Source organism: Perca fluviatilis, chromosome 6 (genome assembly GCF_010015445.1).
Source record: "Perca fluviatilis chromosome 6, GENO_Pfluv_1.0, whole genome shotgun sequence".
Taxonomy (NCBI): Eukaryota; Metazoa; Chordata; class Actinopteri; order Perciformes; family Percidae; genus Perca; species Perca fluviatilis.
This window is the reverse complement of record NC_053117.1, coordinates 42,549,044-42,568,920: the sequence shown is the minus strand read 5'-3', so window position 1 is coordinate 42,568,920 and position 19,877 is coordinate 42,549,044. Positions and strand designations below refer to the sequence as shown.

The 19,877-nt window shown below is 39.4% G+C and overlaps 1 protein-coding gene across 8 annotated transcripts in view; it reads right to left on the bottom strand.

Annotated features, from left to right (window-relative positions):
* The window catches only part of LOC120560195 (transcriptional regulator CRZ1-like), a 92,789-nt gene extending 74,141 nt beyond the window's left edge, over positions 1 to 18,648 (bottom strand). For 7 of the 8 annotated variants that reach the window (XM_039802440.1, XM_039802444.1, XM_039802445.1 and 4 more), the window contains exons 1-2: positions 18,417 to 18,648; positions 8,994 to 9,518 (exon numbers count right to left, since the gene is read on the bottom strand). In XM_039802440.1, the coding sequence (XP_039658374.1) occupies positions 8,994 to 9,518; positions 18,417 to 18,645 (754 nt within the window). In that variant the 5' untranslated portion in view covers positions 18,646 to 18,648. Of the gene's footprint in view, positions 1 to 8,993; positions 9,519 to 14,694; positions 14,981 to 18,416 lie in introns of those variants that run through there. The other variant, XM_039802442.1, reaches the window with a different exon arrangement.
* Between the last annotated feature and the right edge of the window lie 1,229 nt (positions 18,649 to 19,877).

Sequence of the window (19,877 nt, the reverse complement as noted above, 5' to 3'; positions counted from 1 at the left end):
ATCGTGTTCTCACTGCTAAACCGAGCCCAGGTCAGCGGCCTCGGCCAGTTATCATACGCCTTCTAAGGTACCAGCAGAAAGTGACTATCATATGTGAAGCCAGAGCTAGAAGGGGAAGGCTTCAGTACCGTGGAACATCTATCGCGATCTATAATGATTACACTCCCAAAGTAATGGAACAGCGATCAAAGTATCATGAAGTTATGTCGGACCTTTATAAACTTGGACTTAAGCCTGCGCTATTGTGTCCTGCAAGACTTTCCATCAATGCGAAGGAGGGAGGTAGGAAAATGTTTTCCTCAGCTGATGAAGGCAGAGACTATGCAACATCACTCCTTCCTGCTAATTAGAATTCACTGTGTTTTTCCTTACTATGCGTTGCAGTTTTGGGCTTTGCTGTTTTATTTAAATTTTGCTACTCAATGTATTGATAAGCCATATTGCTCTTTTTGAAGGCTCGGTTCTTTATTGATACCGTTAGGACAGCAGTAGTTCTGTTTTGACTTTTCTGCTTTCTATTATGCTTTATGCTGTTTTGTCCCTGCGGATGGCTGGTTGATAGTCTGAGACCTGATCTGGTTTGTCCTTTTGCTCTGCTTATGAGTAGCTAATGTGAGTCTTTAGTTTGGCATCCCAGAATATAATTAGTCTCATGCATTACTCATAATTTGTTTAGTTATTAATTTATGATGTATTCACTGTGATACTATTAGACTGATAAATGATTAAAATAAAGTAAAAATATTTTTATTTTTAGAAAAAAATATTATTTATGTGGGTTTTGAGACTCTCTGAGTCATTTATTCTTTATAGTTACTGCTCAATTATGGATTTTTTGTTTTGCTTGTTTAGTCTGTTTTGTTTTATATTTGTTTTTGTTTGTCAAAATTTGTTAATGTTTTTCTCGCCACCTGCTCCTTAAACCTTAAGAATATAGAGAGGAAGGAAACTTGAAAGTTTGTTGTAACGTTATGTAAGTTCCATACATTACAGGTGAATAGTGTAATACATTTTAACAACATGAGACTTCTTCCTTTTTACCGACATTAAGACAATTATTTTCCTGTATCATAATTTTTCTGAAATGTTTCTGTTTAAATGCAAACAAGGCTTTATCTACTGCTAAATTTTGGGCAAATAGACAGGGTAAAATAAACATATAATTGTGTATCTGTTTTTTTGTAATAGTCTGAAAGAAGACATGCTATGGAAGAAAAATAGCCCTCAGCCTCCTCAGCTGCACACCCCTCAGCCTCAGCAGCATCAGCCTCCTCCTCAACACACACAGGAGCAGCTAGACCCTGTTGGGGAGCAGCCTCCGTTCCTGTTGCTGGACCAGCAGGAAATGGAGCAAGAGTCAGGAACAAACCTGAAAAACCTCCTCCAGGGCAGTGGACGTAGCCCTGGAATAAGGAACCTGAAATTCCCTCCTTCAATTGGTAAGAAAGAAAAGTGGTACAAATATATGTGTGTTCTACCTCAATGTTAAATGTTACTCAGATCATTTAAAATGTGTGTTCACAGAAGACCTCCAGGACTACCAGCGGTACCATGAGGGCAGCTGTCCCACTGCCACGCAGCTGGAAAATGCACAGTCCAAAGTGTCGAGGGTCAGGTCTTTTATATTTTACCTGGCAAAGGGACAGACTGTATTGTTCAGTTGGCTGTTTTTAAGGAACATTAATGGCACCCAAAAGTAAGTGTGACTTTCCATGTGAATTATTGTGAAGTGGTTATGACACACACCTGATGTGAACAGTGACTAACTCAAAGCCTATGTTTCTGCAGATACACAGCCCACCTCCAGTCTGTAGGCAAGACCATCACAACGGCACATTTCTACCTGAGAACCATACAGCAGTTCCTCAAATACTTCCGGGAAACCCTGCCTGCCCAGTCTCACCTGACTGCGATGGATGTGGTGAGCGTGCTGCGCCCCGTCACAAAGTGCCTCACAGACACAACCAGGAACGTTGTCCTGCACCAGCTGGCAGTGAAAAGCCACAAGAAGGCCAGGATAATATCCTGCGAGGACCTGAAGCGGTGTCAGCAGGGGGCCAAACTGAGGATCCCAGAGCTGTTGGGTAGTGTGCATCCCTCCTTCCAAAATATTGAAAATAGTCCATCTCCAACGGAAGCCTGCCGTGCATAGTGATGTGTCCTTGTTTGTGTAGGTTTCTTCCCCTTCGTGTGCTGAAATACTTTTTCTTCTTTCCTTTCAGACGCCCTGGAGGAGAACCACACACCGTCGCTGCTGTACTGTTTTTACGGCTACTTTGTGGCTTTCACAGCCTCCATTACGGTCATTGCCCGGGGGGTACTCGGTAACCTCTGGGTTTGCGAGGTCAAAGAGGCCGCAGAGGCGCACAGGCCTGGCGATGAGGGTTTTGTGATCTCTGTAAGTATAAAAATCTCTGTGTCCTGTTGACACATCTTGTGGGTCTGTTGTTTTTGTTAATGTTTCCTCTGACGTTTTCTGTGTATTGCAGATCAGGGAACACAAGACTAACAAGTCCTTTGGGGTGGCCCAAATGTTCTTAGAGACTGACGAGTTTCGATGGCTGGAGAGGTGGCTGCAGCTGCGGGTGGCCAGCAAGCACCGAACCAGCTGGTTTTCTTCACGGCTGGGAAGGGCGGAGATCGGCCTTAAAGGGTCCCCCAACTTCACTGACCTGAGGACCGCTGTGTCTGCTCATGTAAGTTCTCCTCAGTCACTTATCTGTTCATGCTGGATTTCATTAAAACTCTGCTGGCTTAACTAACCGTAGCAATCTTTTCTCTTTTACGGTTTTAAGGTCAAGAACAACCTTCTGTCGAGCAGCCGAAGATGGTGGCCACCTTTAATGTGCCACAACATGGCCACCGCTGACTGCTTCTAAGCCCTCAGCCTGAACGTGGCCCAGTCAAAGAGGATGAGGGAGAATTTCCGCTAGGCCCTCACCCACACCGTGCCCTCACCGGAGTTCACCAGAAGCCTCCTCCTCCTTCACCACCAGGAATAGGTCCTGCAAGCCTGAGTCCTCCTCCAGTTCCAAGACAAAACCCCTGCCCCCTACCAGGAGTCAGGGACCTCAGGACATGGAGGAGGAGAGGGAGTTTATGGCGAGGCTGCAAAATGTAAGTAAATCTCTAAGATATGTACTTTAAAGACTCAGTCCATTTATGTCTGTTACACCAGACCTCACTCTGTGTTTTGTGTTTCTGTTTCCTCAACAGACACCAGAGAAGGCCCGAGAAGTCTCGTGAACACGCCAGTGTGCTTCAACCTGACTTGTGTGTGGGAAACGTCTTCAGCCACACGGGAATCACCGGAAAATAAGTTTTGTTTTTAATACTTTGCTTTTGTATGAGCTGGATTATACAGTACATCGACCAAATATTTATGAATAAAACAACATGGCTATTCCATTACTATGGGTTCTTACCGACATTTCAGGACCATTTATGACGGGTTGGGATATTGCCATCCTTGTGTAACCAAGACTAAAAAGGTACACAGGCACGGATTCACGAGGGAGTGGAGAGGGGCATTTTATAGCATTTTGATAAGATGCATAGTGATATTAATCAAATACAGTAATGCACACAAAAAACATTCTAAGGTTTCTATGGGAGAAAAACAAACAACATTAGCCATGCCCTACAGGAATTGGGATTTTGTACGTTGATACATTTTGAAACCACTGCACCACTTCAATAAATGATACATGATGTATGTAAGTTTTACATAAATTAAATAATTTGCACATATATCTATGTGTATGTTGTCAGTCATTGTACATTTAGGTTGAAATTGAGTGATGCTTGACATTGAAATGATATCAAAATATGTCAAATACATTTTGACGTAATTTTGAGGCAATGTTTGATGTTATATTGATGTTAAATTGACATCAAATGCCCACTGGGAAGTGTGTGTGTTTTTTATATAGATTTTAATTTAATTTAATGCAATACAAATGTAAAAGTGCTTAACCCTTGTGTTGTCCTTCGGGTCCCAGTGACCCGAAGGACAACACAAGGTTTATGTACTTCCGTTTACTTTGTTGAGAATTGCTCTCTAAACAAGGGTTAATACAGCACCTTAGTTCTTGTTTGTACAGCATTTTGGTCAGCTTAAACTGTGTTTAAATGTGTTCTAGAAATAAACTTTACTTACTTACTTTACAAGAAACAGGGTTTAGAGAGCAATTCTCAACAAAGTAAAGGGAAGTACACCCTTGTGTTGTCCTTCGGGTCCCAGTGACCCGAAGGACAACACAAGGGTTAAAGTGTGTACTATAATGTAAAACAATGTTTTATTTTCTGAAATAAGGCATACTGGCATAGTAACCCAAGTTAGGTTATTTTTGACCCAACTCCTGGGTTATTTTAAACAAACATTGTTTAAACACAACTACACTGTTGGATTATTTTAACCCAAGATTTGGGTCAAATATTTAACCCAGAGGTTGGGTCAAAAACAATAACCCAATTTTCTGGGTTGAAATAACCCAGAAATTAGTTGGTCCCTTTTTAACCCAGGAGTTTTTAGTGTGTAGGAATGCCAAATCTAACTACTATAGAGACTGCTTTTCTCATGATTTCAATAATCCTAGGCACTTCTGGAATCACTTAAATAACATTCTTAATAAAAATAAAAAAACTTCTGTGAAACAAATATGCAAAGATAATGATATTTTATCTGATCCTTTGGATATACAGTAGCTCATGCCTTTAATAATTTTTCATCTTTATGTAGTTTAAAATCTGTTTGCTCTGATGGTTTGGCATGGTCTTGTTATTCTTCCATGTCTGCTGGTTCTTTTTCATTTAAAAAGATCATGCCTACTGATGTCTTTAATGTATTACAGGACCTTAAATTAAAGTGTAGTACAGGACCAGATGATCTGGAAGCTAAGTTTATCAAACTTGCAACTCACATATTGATGTTTCCTCTTGCAGATCTCTTTAATTTATCATTAACTACTTGTACTGTGCCACAAATTTGGAAAGCTGCAAGAGTGACACCTCTTTTCAAAGGTGGAGATCAATCAGATGTGAATAATTATCGCCCGATTTCTATCATTTGTGCAGTTGCTAAAATATTTGAGAAATTAATTTTTAATCAACATTTTATCTCCACGTCAATCTGGCTTTAGATCAAATTTTTCTACTTCAACTGCTCTCTTAAAATTTACAAATGATGTCTTTTCGAGTTTTGATAATTGGAGCTGTTTTCATTGATCTCTCAAAGGCCTTTGATATGGTTGACCATTACTTCTACTGGATAAGCTTTACTCTATTGGTTTGAATAAACATGCTGTGCTCTGGTTCAACTCCTATTTGCATAATAGACGTCAATGTGTTGTTCACCAAGGATTCCAGTCAGATTATTTAATTGTTGATAAAGGTGTTCCTCAAGGCTCTACTTTAGGCCCCTTACTTTTTTCAATCTTTATCAATGACCTGGCACAAGTTTGTTCTTATTGCGAATTAGAGCTTCATGCTGATGACACTGTCATCTATACCTCTGATCGGGATTTGCTGCAAGTTCAAAAAAACTCTTCAATCTGACTTTGATAAAGTACAACAGTGGCTGTTCACTAATAAACTTCTGTTGAACATGAAGAAGTCCTGCTGTATGGTGTTTTCAACGATACAAAATTGCCGTTGTGCTTCATGTTTTTGAAATAAAGTTTTTAGATGGGTCTCTTATGCAGATTGTGGAGGAATTTAAATATTTCGGCCTCTGGCTAGATTCCAACCTTACTTTTAAGATACACATCGAAAATATTATTAAGAAAGTAAATGGATGTCTTAACACTTTCCACAGATCAATTAATTGTTTTTCAACTCCAGTCAGAAAAAAAATATTTCTCAACTGTTAATACCAATTATTGATTATGCAGACATAGTTTACACTAATACCTTTGAGTCCAATCTCAAACCCCTTAATGTTGTATTCAATTATCTTTGCAGATTTATATTAAATTGTCCATTTAAAACTCATCATTGTTTTATGTATGATTCACTACACTGGTTGCAACCCAAACAACGAAGAGATTACCACTGGATTCTGTTAAATGTGTTTATTCCAATTGTCCTGCATACCTTAAACAGCACTTAATACCCTATTGCTCAACATACTCACTTAGACACCTCCAATGTCCAACATTTTTTACGGTACCAAGTTTATTTTCTGTAGCTGGTAGGAGAGCATTTCAATATAAAGCCCCTTTTGACTGGAATAACCCTCTTTTTTTGAGGTCTATTTCTACATTTGGTTTATTCAAGTAGTCACTTTTTTCTTTTCTTAAAACTACATGTTCTTGTAATTAGGGACACCAAGGATATTGAAGGATTTTATTCTAAAATGTGACCAATGACCGGTCTGGCCCTAAAAAGGCCAGACTTAATCTGACTCCAATATGGTCACTACACTGTGAATAGTGTTCGTTTACTGTTAGATCAGAAGGATTCAAAATAAGACTCAAGATTCGTCCAGTTAAAGTTAATAAGAAGCTTTAGTGAATGATATTGCAAAATACAAAAGCGTATGCATACGAATCAGATTACTTCAAGACAAAACAGCCTATCGCTAAAGCCTAGCAAACAGACAGAGTTACCCCCAGCATCTGATGCTGGCTAACTCAGAACCCTCACTTTTTATCCACTTTCTCTGCTTCATCCGTGGTGCTGTTATCAGCTGGATATAGTCCAGATCCTCTGGCTCCAGCCGGCTAACGATATGTAACATACTGTACGAAAACATGACCTCGACTCCCTCCATTCTCTGCTCAAAAAGGCAAGCTGCTATTGTTGGAATTGACCACCTGTATATTTTAATCTCCTGCAAACTTAAGGAGTTTCCTGAGAGCCAGGTAATTTTCCATACTTTGTGTCACAAATCACGCGCTTGCAAAACACTGACCATTGTTGTTTCACCCTGTTCATCTGGGAAAGGAATCCTCCTTTTGGTTCAAGTTTTAATTATCTTTTTCGAGCAACTGCTGCATCTTCAATTTTAATGTCTTATCCCTTCCCAAGACCAGATGGCTTCCTCATGGCCCAGAAGAACAGAGAGAGAGAATGTCAGGTCATGAAATCTGAGGACTTACATTATATTCTTAACAAAATAATCCTACACATATAAATGGTTTATGTAAAAAACATATAGTATTATGTATATAATTATGACTTTCTTTGTCATTTTTTTATTTTGTTTTTCTTTGATATTTATATATGAGATGTGATGTTATCTGGTATGTTATATTTTGTCATAAGGCATATTGATATATGATGCATTAGTTGTTTAATGCATTCGGCTGATTACTTTGTCAATATACTTGTGTGCTATGTTAATTGTGGGGTCAAGGGCAGGTGAGCGAGGCCTTGTTTTGTATATATATATATACGTTTGTATCTGTGTCATTTTTGTATATGTCTTGTATGATTAACCTTTGTGTTTGTATATATGTGCAGGAGCCCCTTGAAAATGAGATGCTACATCTCAAGGGGTTATCCTGAAATAAATTCAAATTCATTAAACAAAATGCTGAACATTTGGCCACAATCTGCTCAAAAGCAAAAAGGTAAAAAAGGTACTTTAACATTCAATAGGATTTCTTAAAAGAAATAAAAAACAGTGATGTCAGTCACTCTGAAATTTCAATCCTGACTTCTTGTGCAGGAGGCTTCATATAGAAGTATCAAATACTACTTGAGGTACATGGATTTTAAGTCCTTGTTAAACTTTAAACTAAAAGTGATTCTAAGATACTTTGTAAATTAGCATTTGGCAAAAACAACCATGAAGTTCACATCATTATTTTAACAGCCACTACTGTCCACTCACTGTGAAAATACTGTTAATAACAGAAGTAATAGTCATATGAAGAGAAACTTTACATTAAGATATTTACATCTCATCTTTGTTCAAAATATTTAACATTCAGTATCAGAGATGTAACTACTGTAAAAGTATTTCATTCAGTTCAACAGGTCTCTACGAGAGTTTCAGCTGGATGGTTTCTCCTGTCTATGTTGATCCTCAGGTCACTTTTCCCACAATTGTCATTTCCACAAAATGTTGCTCCTCACTTCTGAGGGTTATTGTCAGTTTTGACCATGAACCACTAGAATTTTATAATCAAAATTAAAAGGATCAATATTAGATTAGATTAGATTCTATCCTCTGTGGGTTTTCATATGCTTCGTTAAACCTGAACCGTCACAGAATCTTTTCCTGCAGGTCTTGCAAATGTACGGCTTCTCTCCTGTGTGGGCTCTTCTCATGTGGACCAACAAGTTATTACTAAACGCAAACCCTTTTCCGCACGTTTTGCAGGTATACGGCTTCTCACCTGTGTGTGTTCTCATGTGGATTTCTAAGGTATCTTTACGTCCAAAGTCTTTTCCACATGTTTTGCAGGAATAAGGCTTCTCACCTGTGTGTGTTCTCATGTGGATTTCCAAGTTATCTTTACGTTGAAAGTCTTTTCCACATGTTTTGCAAGAACAAGCCTTCTCTCCAGTGTGAATTCTCATGTGCCTATTTAATGCTGAAGTGTCAAATAATCTTTTACCACAGGTCTTGCAAATGTACAGCTTCTCACCTGTGTGAGTTCTCATGTGGATTTTCAGGTGAGTTTTACTTACAAAATCTTTTCCGCATGTGTGGACTCTTCCCATGTGGTTTCTAAGTTCATCGCTACGTCTGAATTCTTTTTTACATGTTTTGCAAAAATACGGCTTCTCACCTGTGTGGCTATTCATGTGCCTATTAAATGCTGAAAGATAACAGAATCTTTCCCCACAGGTCTTACAAACGTACGGCTTCTCACCTGTGTGGATTCTCATGTGGACCAACAAGGTATAACTCCTTATGAAATTTTTTCCACATGTTTCACAAGAATAAGGCTTCTCACCTGTGTGGATTCTCAGGTGTGTCTGCAATGCTGATTTATACTTAAAGTCTTTCCCACATGTGTCACATATGAAAGACTTTTTACCTGTTTGAGTATTAGGGTGAATCTCTGACTCGTTAGTGTTGTCTACGTTGTTGCTGTGACTTCTGCTCTTGCGTCGTCTCTTCTTTGGTCCTGGCTCTGCATTTCTAGTTGATCCTGAGTCTCCATGCTTGCCTCCTTTCTGATCTTGGCTCTCAGCTTCATGAGAGTTGGGAGAGAGGAGCTGGTGGTCACTGTTTGCTTCTGATACCACAGAGGTTAGAACTGGCATGTTGGCTACAGACTCTTTCTCTGCTGCACGTAGAGTGTCATCATCAGGATTGAAGTTCAGAGTCTGACCTTCACTGTGGTCCCTTTCCTCATAAGTAGGAGTCAACATAAAGGTATCAGTCTCCTGCTTCAGTACAAGCTGCTCTCCCTCCTGACTGGTGCACAGCTCCTCCTGGTCCTCTTTAATCTGTGGAGGCTCTGGGTCCTCTTGGTCCAGACTGGAGTTCCTCTCCTGAATACAGAGCTGCTGGTCAGAGAGAACCTCCTCCTCCTTACAGACATGTTGCTGTGGGAGCTCTGGAGGGACAGACAACAAAAGAAATAGGATACTACTGTTATTGTAGAAAAGAACAGAACACTTGTTCTCTTTTTCTTGAGAACATAGACTGTAGAAATGATGAACGGAGCTTCTGGATCAGATGATAAAGGGTGCCTTCTGCGTCAGTATCTGAATAAGTGAATGATAACGGGTTGCCCAAGCATGTCTTCGCGGTGGACCATCGGTCCGCCAAAAACTGATTGCTGTCTACTCTACATGCAAATAATGAAATTAATTGTACAGAAACACATGGTAGGAGAACGCCCAGGCTCTGGGGCTCTCCAGCATATTGATTTGTTGTTCACATGTCTTTGTTAATAAGTTTTGTTTCTGCACTATTACGTAGAGTTAAAGTGGCCATGTGTAACTTTTAGTTTGTGTTGACTCCAGCGGCCGCTTTGGACCAAAGTGGTAGTGTTTACCACAACTACTGTCATCAAGTTTTCTTTCTTTACTGTGCTGTATTACCCTCTGTATTACCGAGTTAGCGTTACCAGGAGGTTATAGAGTTGCGATTAATGTTTTTGCTCAGACAGAAAATTTACAATAAGAGCTGCTTGTAGCATTCTCCAGAACTACTGTTCCCCCAAGATTACTCACAGAAGGACCACAAAGCACTGAATATGCAACCAGCCTACTACTAGAGGTCGACCGATATGGGTTTTCTCAGGCCGATGCCGATCTTTTGAAATCAGGGTCGGCCGATGGCCGATATATGCTGCCGATTATTTTTGGCCGATATTTGCTTGTTTTTAACCTCTATTTGAAAGATAAAATTTAACACTAATAAGTACTTAAGATAAAAACAAAATTTCTCAACAAAAACATTTATTGAACACTTGAACACCAATCTGCACTTGTATACTTACATTAAACATGTATAATGTAAAAACATATATTGTATAAATAAACAAAACGGGTAAGAAGAAAGAAAGAAAATAAATTTGACTTTGTCAAATAAACTTTTCAATTAAAAGATAAAGTTTAGTGCACTTAGCAGCATTTATCAAACAGCTGAGAACAATACAATAAATTGACCATTTTAACAATAGTAGTGCTGACACACAGTAGCAACCAGCAGCATTTCTTTGTTTTGGTGTTGGCTGGGTGAAGCGCTGCCATAAGGGGGTGGTTTTCTTTTCAGCCATCAGACTTAATGACTAAAAAAGGGGGAAAATACAAAGTTAAGTTAGTATTTTTGTATAGTATCTTCTTCAAGTCATTTTATAGATAGGTATAGATATAAAATCTAACATTTGTTTTATAAATCAGCTAATAATTCAGTGCATTGTAAGTGATACAAGGCTAAAAAGTTTCTATCATCTTCCCAAAAACTGTCCTGAAACATGTATTTTTGGTTTGTTTTGTTTGTTGACAGACAAAGCCAAATGGACAGAACCTAATTAAGGGGGGAAAACAACTTTAGGCCATATGGTCAAAATTAAATGATTTAATAATAATGTAATAACTAGCTATAACTTATAACAATAACGTATTTCACTAGTAAATTGCTGTTGAACGACAAAAACAACCAACATGGCAAAAGGGTATTTTACAACAACTTTGAATGCACCGTGACGCACCGTCTGTGTTGTTCTTCAGACAAGTAGCTAAACAACGGCAGCAGCACACTGCTTAACATCCTGCTGTTGGATCCTATACAGTGAAATAAATCACACTTTACACCGTTTAGCTGTCAGCATTTTAATCGTGTTTAATCCATCTGCTAGCTAACGGTAGGCTAACGTTAGCTGCTGACGAGTGTAATGTTAACTAGCGTCACATGCTGCGATGTTTCTGTTATTCTAACATTCGTTTTCGGAACATCAGAGAGCAACGCAGGCGTATCAGTGGCGCCGAAATGAGGTACAGAAATCCTTGTTGCTATTCGGTCCGGTAGATACGGGTTAAGGCACAGGTGCCATATTAGCAGCGGGTCTACTCTGTACCAACCCTAGCAACGACCCTAGCAACGACCCTAGCAACGACGCTAGCAACGCAAAGCCAGTCCTTCACTAGCCTATATGGTGCGGTGATCTCTTTTAACTACAACTTCTTTCTCTGCATTGAGTTGACAACCCTCTCAAATATAGACACAAACAGAACAAATAATAAAAGTCTCAGATCCACTGTCTGTGATTGCAAAATTCTAGCTTAATTATTGTGACATGACAGCATGACACGACAGCTATCAATATCCAAAGTAGCCGAACGTCATGTCGCCTGTTCATGTTTTTTCTCGAAGTTGGCAGTAACATGTCATACGTTTTTCATTAAATATATACGACTTATAAGAATGTAATCCTTACCGTTTTCTCCGAGGAACAGCTCTTTCCTTAGGCGCTGGATGAGGTCTGCTCACTCTGCTGGTAACTGACTCTAGGGGCAGCGTGCGTCGAACACGTGTTCCACAACAAAAACACCAGGCTGCCCGCAGATGCGCCTGCCTATTAATCGGCTTGATATTGGCCAATGTCGATTATGTAAAAAAAGCCAAAAAATCGGCCTCTACCTACTACTGACTTACTGTGTACTAGTAATTCAGAGAAAAACATTGTACTACTACATTTACATGACAGAGAACACTGCAGATTCAGATTTTACTAACAAAATATCACAATTAAAATGTGGAGTAAACATACACATCTGCCTCATGGCGCTGCACCACGCGCCACCTAATCCGTCCCGTTATGAGAGCCAATCAGCAGAAACCTGCGAAAACCGGACCGAGTAGCACAAACAGGTGGAAGGCAATGCAGATTAAAGAGAAATATATTCTTTTTGTTTAACTACATTTTAGTCTTTTTCAACGATATTGCAGTCAGTGTGTAATGACGGCGGTGCCATCTCGTCTCATCATTATTATTATTAATAATAAACAACCAAACCCAGGGGGAGTCTGAACGAGGAAGATAGCTCTCTTTACCTGTCAGCTAGATGATGTTATGTTCTGCTGTGTGCTTAGAAGTGGAGAATTTACAGCTCACAGCAACATTATATGATATACTTTCTGGCTTTTGTTTGATATCTAGTGTCGGCATAAATAACTTTTTGTTGAGTTGTCTCTTTAGCAAATGATCAGAGTGAATTTAAGCTAGACCTTTATTGTGAAGGGTAGACACAGAAGAGCCAGCGCAACAGTTTAGTTATTGTCATTTAGTACATTCTACAGGAAATGTGAATGCACGCTTAGCAATGCTAACCATGGCACTGTGTACATTAAAATAGACCTGACCTTGTTTTTGGGTGCTGTATGTGTTTTCAACTTAAACTTTGACCCTCTCATTGGGTTTTCACTTCATCAAAGTTAATTGAAAAATTTTCGTCTCGTTCAGAGTTCGGTAGCACCTTGCCAACCAAACTACCTAGTGCTAGCATTAGCTGGTAATGTTAATTTAAAGGGGTGATAGAATGCAAAACTGATTTTACCTTGTCATAGTTGAATAATGACAGTTTAGTGGGTAACTAGGACATACATAGAACCTCTAAATCCCATTGACACCTCTTTTCTCTGCAAATCTCACTATTTGAAACTGCCTCTGAAAACGGGCGAATCTCAACGAGCCCCAGAGTTGACGTCAACTATTGCGGCTCCTCCTCATTTGGCTCTAGGCTGTGTTTGTCATTTGCATAGGCTACACAACTGACCTGAGATCAGTTAGTCTTCTGAATCTAGGTCACGCAGATCTCAGAAATTGTATACATTGTTCATCTGCTATTTTACCATTAAATTCACTTCTGAAACTTTTTTATGCGAGAAATCAACTATGTAAAGCTCAAATATTGGCCGCTTTACGAAAATGGATGGCCAATTGCAATTTTTTTCCGACTGTGTGTCGGAGTTCAGCGCCGGTGCTGCCTGTGTTGTTGCCTCGCCGCCCGGCCTGCCTTCCTTCACAGACCCCGGCCTGCTGTGAGGTACTTGTTGCTCCGTCACGACTGGCAGCCCACAGCACTCCATACCCACGCAAAGTCACCGTCTCTTGGGTTAATGACAACCAAACACCGCTGCCCTGACAGAGCTCCAGGACCTGCAGCTCCCCTCTTCCTGCTAGCTAAATGCTCGGTGTGTGTGAGTGAGAGCACGGTCAGCGAGCTTGTTACGCTAGCAATCTCTTACCACAGGTTTCAGTTAATCTTTTAATGTGTGTGATTATAATGTGTTGAGTTATTTAAACAAACGATTGGGGAAATAAACGCCGCTTGTATTTTCTGATAACTGCAAACCCTTGGTGTTGGCTTCTGCTCTCTGCTGTTGTTGCTGCTGTAAGACGAGTGCTTAGGGCCGTCTACAAATTACATCACCGAAAAGAGATGCAACAAAAATGTTTATTAATTTAACTTTTTTTTAAGTAAGTGCTGTAGTATAACTAGCAGGATACAAGTTATAATTGAGGTAAGTTTGGAGACATTACCTTATTTAATCATTAAATTAATAAATATTTATGTTGCATCTCTTTCAGTGTAGTAATTTGTAGACGGCCCTAAGCACTCGTCTAACTGCAGGTAGCAGCAGCAGAGAGCAGAAGCCAGCAGGCAAGTGTTATTTACATAAACTTCTGGTGTACTTACAAACTTTCCAATCCATCGTTTTATGAGTACATAACCTATTTGTACTAGTGTAGAAGTTTGGTATCATTTCGGGCATTATTAGTGGGGTCATTTACGAGATACATCACTGGATCCATTAGCCCCTGCGCTAAGCTATTCAGCGGCTAACGCTACTCTACGCTAACTCTCCCAATGTTCGACCCAGGTGAAAAAAGCTTCTGGGGGGGTCATGGTGCAAAGGACCCTAAGGTGAATTACTCCGAACCATCACTTTAAGTACAGTAGTGAAGTATTTGTACTTTATTACATTACAACACTGGCTATAATCTATCAAATATAAGCCTCCCTCATTAAACCAAGTCATTTCCAAGGTAGGAGGATGGTTCTAATCAGGGCACAGGGCGCTCCTGCTGACTGTAATCACTTGTTGGCACAACAGGGACTCCGTAGACATCTGTGGTTTTAACCAGGATTCAAATAGTAGCGGTTAAACTCACCTATCCTGTGTAACATATAGAACCAGGATTCAAATAGTAGCGGTTAAACTCACCTATCCTGTGTAACATATAGAACCAGGATTCAAATAGTAGCGGTTAAACTCACCTATCCTGTGTAACCTGATTTCTGGTCTCCAAACGCCATCCAACAGTCTGCGCTGCCGAGCGATCTCTTCCTCGTACTCGACGATAGTTTTTTCAACAACTCGGAATATTTCTTCAGCAGCAGCAGTTAGTCGCTCGGTGACAAACTCTCTCAAACACTCAACTGAAGACATTGTTGCTTAGTTCCAGCTGAAAGAACCATCTGCTCTACGACTACAATACCGTCTTCCAGCTCATTCAACAGCAGCATGCAGCTAACGCTACGGCCAGCAGCCTTGTTTACTTCCGCTGGCTGTCACACTCATTAAGGTCCGACGGGAAACGGGAGGCAGCTTTTCTTTCCTAAGTTTTTGATCTTTTAGGATTTTCACAGTCCTATCGGAAATCTTTTTTGTTTAGTTCCAATAAATCATTTATGATTCCTATACATTTTTTAAAAAGCCCTTATACAATATAATAATATAGATTTTTTTCTTTTAAGATTATCTTTTAGGCATTTCTGCTTTTAATTAGGACAATCTAGAAATGAAAGGGGAGAGGGAGAGGGAAGACATGTTGCAAATTGCTGCAGGTCGGATTCAAACCCTGGGCCTCTGCGTTGAGGAATAATCCTTCTAATATGAGAGCGCTACCTGGGCGCCCATGATAATTCAGTGTTTTATAGGATGTGTACAGTCCTACTAGATTGGATGTTACATATTACATCTAAGGAGACTTGTATTCCTTTTTTATTATACAGGAATTACAAATATAATGAGCTAGGATACTGTATCAAACATAAGGGTCCTGAAGAATCTAAAGTGAGTCAATGGATCACTGTAATTAAATGGAGTTCCACTGATAAAAAGCTAGGATTCCTGTCATCATTTTGATATATTTTTAATGAAAATTAGAATAAAGATACAAAAGTGAATTGATCTTAAATAGTGAAACATATTGTAATTGCAGTATCAGTAAAAATATTCGCAATTAGATTTTTCAAATCATTTGTAGGAGATATCTTCTATCTTACAGGATTCCTACAGACATTGCTACAGCCTTCAATCCTACTAGGTTCTCCAGTCAGTGCCCCTGATCAAGGCACTGGCTCAGCTCTGGAGTTGGTCTGTGGGTGCTGTAAATGGCTGCCCACTGCTTCCTTGAGGGATGGGTTAAATGCAGAGAATGAATTTTGCTACATGTATGTAACAATATCTCATATCATCCATTTTCAATTAGCAGGTATAGGTCATAGTGTAATGTTAGCGTAGTTATCGTTACTCATGGACCTAACGTTACCATTTCCCACAGTCAGTGAATTAACTTAATTATGAATTAACTTCTATCTGAGGAATAAACAGTTGTAAATATTAGCTTTATTGTAGCCAACTGTAATGAATAAATGGTTTTAATAGTTAGCTTAAAGTATGGTTGAAATAGAAACACTACTTGACCAATACAGAAAAGAATAGACCGAAATATAGGAATGGAATTGTAAAGGTATTGTTGTATATAGTTGTATTGTTGTAAGTTATTGTAAGACCTGAACGATTGTATGCTGTATTTGCATATCTATTTGTTTTGTAATAATATGATATTGTGAAGTAGGGGCAGGACCAAATAAGCTATTTGCTTCCGCCTGCTCCTTTTTTATTTGTTTTGTTTTTTGGTTGGTTTTTGGTAAATTCTGATTATTTGTGTTTTATTTTGTGGTTTTAATTTTTTTCTTTTGTAACATTGTTTATTGTTCGAGATGAATAATCAAATTACATGAAATGGTTGAAATAGATAGGTAAACAGTAGATAAATTGTGGGGCTGCTCCATTGGTACCGTGGTCTCTGCCATGTGGTGTCGGGCTGACGATAACACATCTATGGGCTGAAGAGGAGACGGAGGGGGGGTAGGTGAACAGGTGGCTGTCGCAGGACAGTGGCTCTCTGCCGTGTCATGCTGATGCTCCGGTCCTGGATGATGCTGGTCTGGTTAATGTCGGCGAGGTGGGACACCTGAGCTAGTAAGTTAGTGGCTGTTCGGTTACTGTCCTCTTCGCTAGTGACTAACGTTAACGTTATATGCATTCCCCGCCGTCGCCAGGCTCTTTACTGGCAAGTTACTGGCGAACGTTATATAGTCGGTAGGTTATCTGAAGTACAATGTCTCGGCTATCCTTTTCGTTTTAATCCTTTGGCTTTGCTGCTCCACCGTTTTTAAACAATGTTTGTGGTCTATTCTGTTGGTTAGTCAAACGTTCACACACTGACAGCTGTTGCCGTCTGTCACTATTCAAATCCCCCCCGTAATGTTAACCGACTCATCGTCATCATCATCAACGATCATAATATTTTATGTATATTTATATGTTATTTGCAAATAAGTTTCAACACGCACATGGACACAAACACTCACTCATTCCCTAACTTACTCACTCAATTCATTAATTTGATTAAAAGCAAAGATATGATAAGGTACAGATAGTGGGCTCTTGGAGGCCCCCTAGAGGTCGGAGGCCCCTGGGCCCCTGGGTAAATCTGGTCTTGACATGGACGGATCACAGAGGATTATCTTTCCTACCACTGGTCAAAGAGATAATAATGATAATGATGAACAAAAACTTTTATTTTGATGACACAGGAAGGTTCCCAAACCAAGCAGTCATTTTATAGCTGATCGCACACTCCAAAACAGCCTGATTAAAACATTCAACCATTGTTTCTTTATCAAACACAAATGCAAAACATTTGGCCAGAATCTGGTCAGAAACAAAAGATAGTTTATAAAAATACAAAAAGAAGAAACTTTCACATTCAATAGGACTTCTTACACTGTAATAAAAAGCAGTAATGTCAGTGCTCTCACTGTGAAACGCACAATCTCCCTTCATTTGGTAGATTACAATTGTTTCAAGGAAATACTGTGTTATAACATTAACATAGTAATACAGTCATACAAAGAGAAACTTTACATTAAGATATTTACATCTCGTCTTTGTTAAAAATGGTTAACATTCAGTATCAGAGATGTAACTACTGTAAAAGTATTTCATTCAGTTCAACAGGTCTCTACGAGAGTTTCAGCTGGATGGTTTCTCCTGTCTATGTTGATCCTCAGGTCACTTTTCCCACAATTGCTGCAAAAATGTTGCTCCTCACTTCTGAGGGTTCTTGTCAGTTTTGACCATGAACCACTAGAACTTTATAATCAAAATTCAAAGGATCAATATTAGATTAGATTCTATCCTCTGTGGATTCTCATATGCTTTGTTAAACCTGAACTGTAACAGAATCTTTTTCCACATGTTTTGCAAACATACGGCTTCTCTCCTTTGTGAGTTCTCATGTGGACGTTGAAAACATCCTTATGTCTGAAATCTTTTCCACATGTTTTGCAAGAATATGGCTTCCCACCTGTGTGGACTCTTCTCATGTGGACCAACATGTTACCACTATATCTAAACTCTTTTCCACATGTTTTGCAAGAATATGGCTTCTCACCTGTGTGAGTTCTCATATGGATTTTCAGGTGAGCTTTACTTACAAAATCTTTTTCACATGATTTGCAAGAAAAAGGCTTCTCACCTGTGTGGACTCTCATATGGACCAACAAGTTATTATTTAGCCCAAACATTTTTCCACATGTTTCACAAGAATAAGGCTTCTCACCTGTGTGGACTCTCAGGTGTCTCTGCAATGCTGATTTATACTTAAAGTCTTTCCCACATGTGTCACATATGAAAGACTTTTTACCTGTTTGAGTTTTAGGGTGAATCTCTGACACGTTAGTGTTGTCTACGTTGTTGCTGTGACTTCTGCTCTTGCGTCGTTTCTTCTTTGGTTCTGGCTCTGCATTTCTAGTTGATCCTGAGTCTCCATGCTTGCCTCCTTTCTGATCTTGGCTCTCAGCTTCATGAGAGTTGGGAGAGAGGAGCTGGTGGTCACTGTTTGCTTCTGATACCACAGAGGTTAGAACTGGCATGTTGAGCTCTGGAGGGACAGAAAACACAATAAATAGGATACTGCTGTTATTGTAGAAAAGAACAGAACACTTGTTCCCTTTTTCTTGAGACCATAGACTGTAAAAAATAATGGACGGAGCTTTGGGGGGCTAAAAAGTGGAGCCAATGCTTAAGCTCATTAAAGCTGCATTCTCTGTAATTTTCAGCAGGCTCCAAAAATAAGTCTGATTTATAGAAGTCTATGAGAAAATGACCCTACTTCTCACTTAATTTATTACTCAGTAAACATAATCATAGTGACTTCATGGTATCAATCGCTAGTTTTGGTCACATTTATTTTATGTAAAATAAAAGATTAAGCAGGGGATGTTTCAGGACCTGTCAAACAGGACAGATACCCAGCCCTAGGTTGAACTGGTTTTTGAGTTAACTGGTGATAGGTGTTGCAGGCGGGGCTGCCGTGCTGCAGTAAACAACTCTTTTTCACATTCATTTGTCAGGGTCTTGTGAAACATTACAGTAGGAACGGTCTGCTGGGACAGTAGTTTTGGACCCGACCTATATAAATGAACAAATTTTTTTTGTTTGCCGTTTTTGTTACGAAAATATCACTCATTGTCTGGCGAGTGTAACGTTGTGCGTCTCTACCACGGTCTCTGACTGTAAACCACGGACCAATGTTTTTGATTATCTAGTGTAGGGATGGGCGATATAGACGATATGCAATATAAACGATACAAAATTGGCCTACGATAGAGATTTTAATTATATTGCACTATCGCAATAATTCATGTTGATGAGGCAATCTACCCGCGAAGTTTCGAGACACGCGCTGCAACCTGGCTGCAACGCATCATCGTCATCTTCAGTAAACATGGCTGAAAGCGAAACAAGGAGCTGGTGAAAAAGACCGGTGCAACATCCGTTATTTGGACTTGGTTTGGATTTAAGCCGCTACTATGGAGCTGTGGTCTAGCCGTAGGCCTACCACGGAGCCTTTCACCAGCCTGACCATTCACTATATAACCAGGGTGTCCGCGCGGTTTTAAAAAGTATTAAAAGGTAGTAAATCAAATTAGTAAAAATTAAGGCCATTAAAAGGTATTAAAAAGGTATTAATCGCCATTTTACAAGGTATTCATTTTTTGAATTATTTTTTTATTATTTGTTTTTGTCTATTTAAGTTGATCTTGTAAAGTTTGTTTGATATTATATCCTATCCCGCATCGGGTGATAACTTATTTTAGCCTGC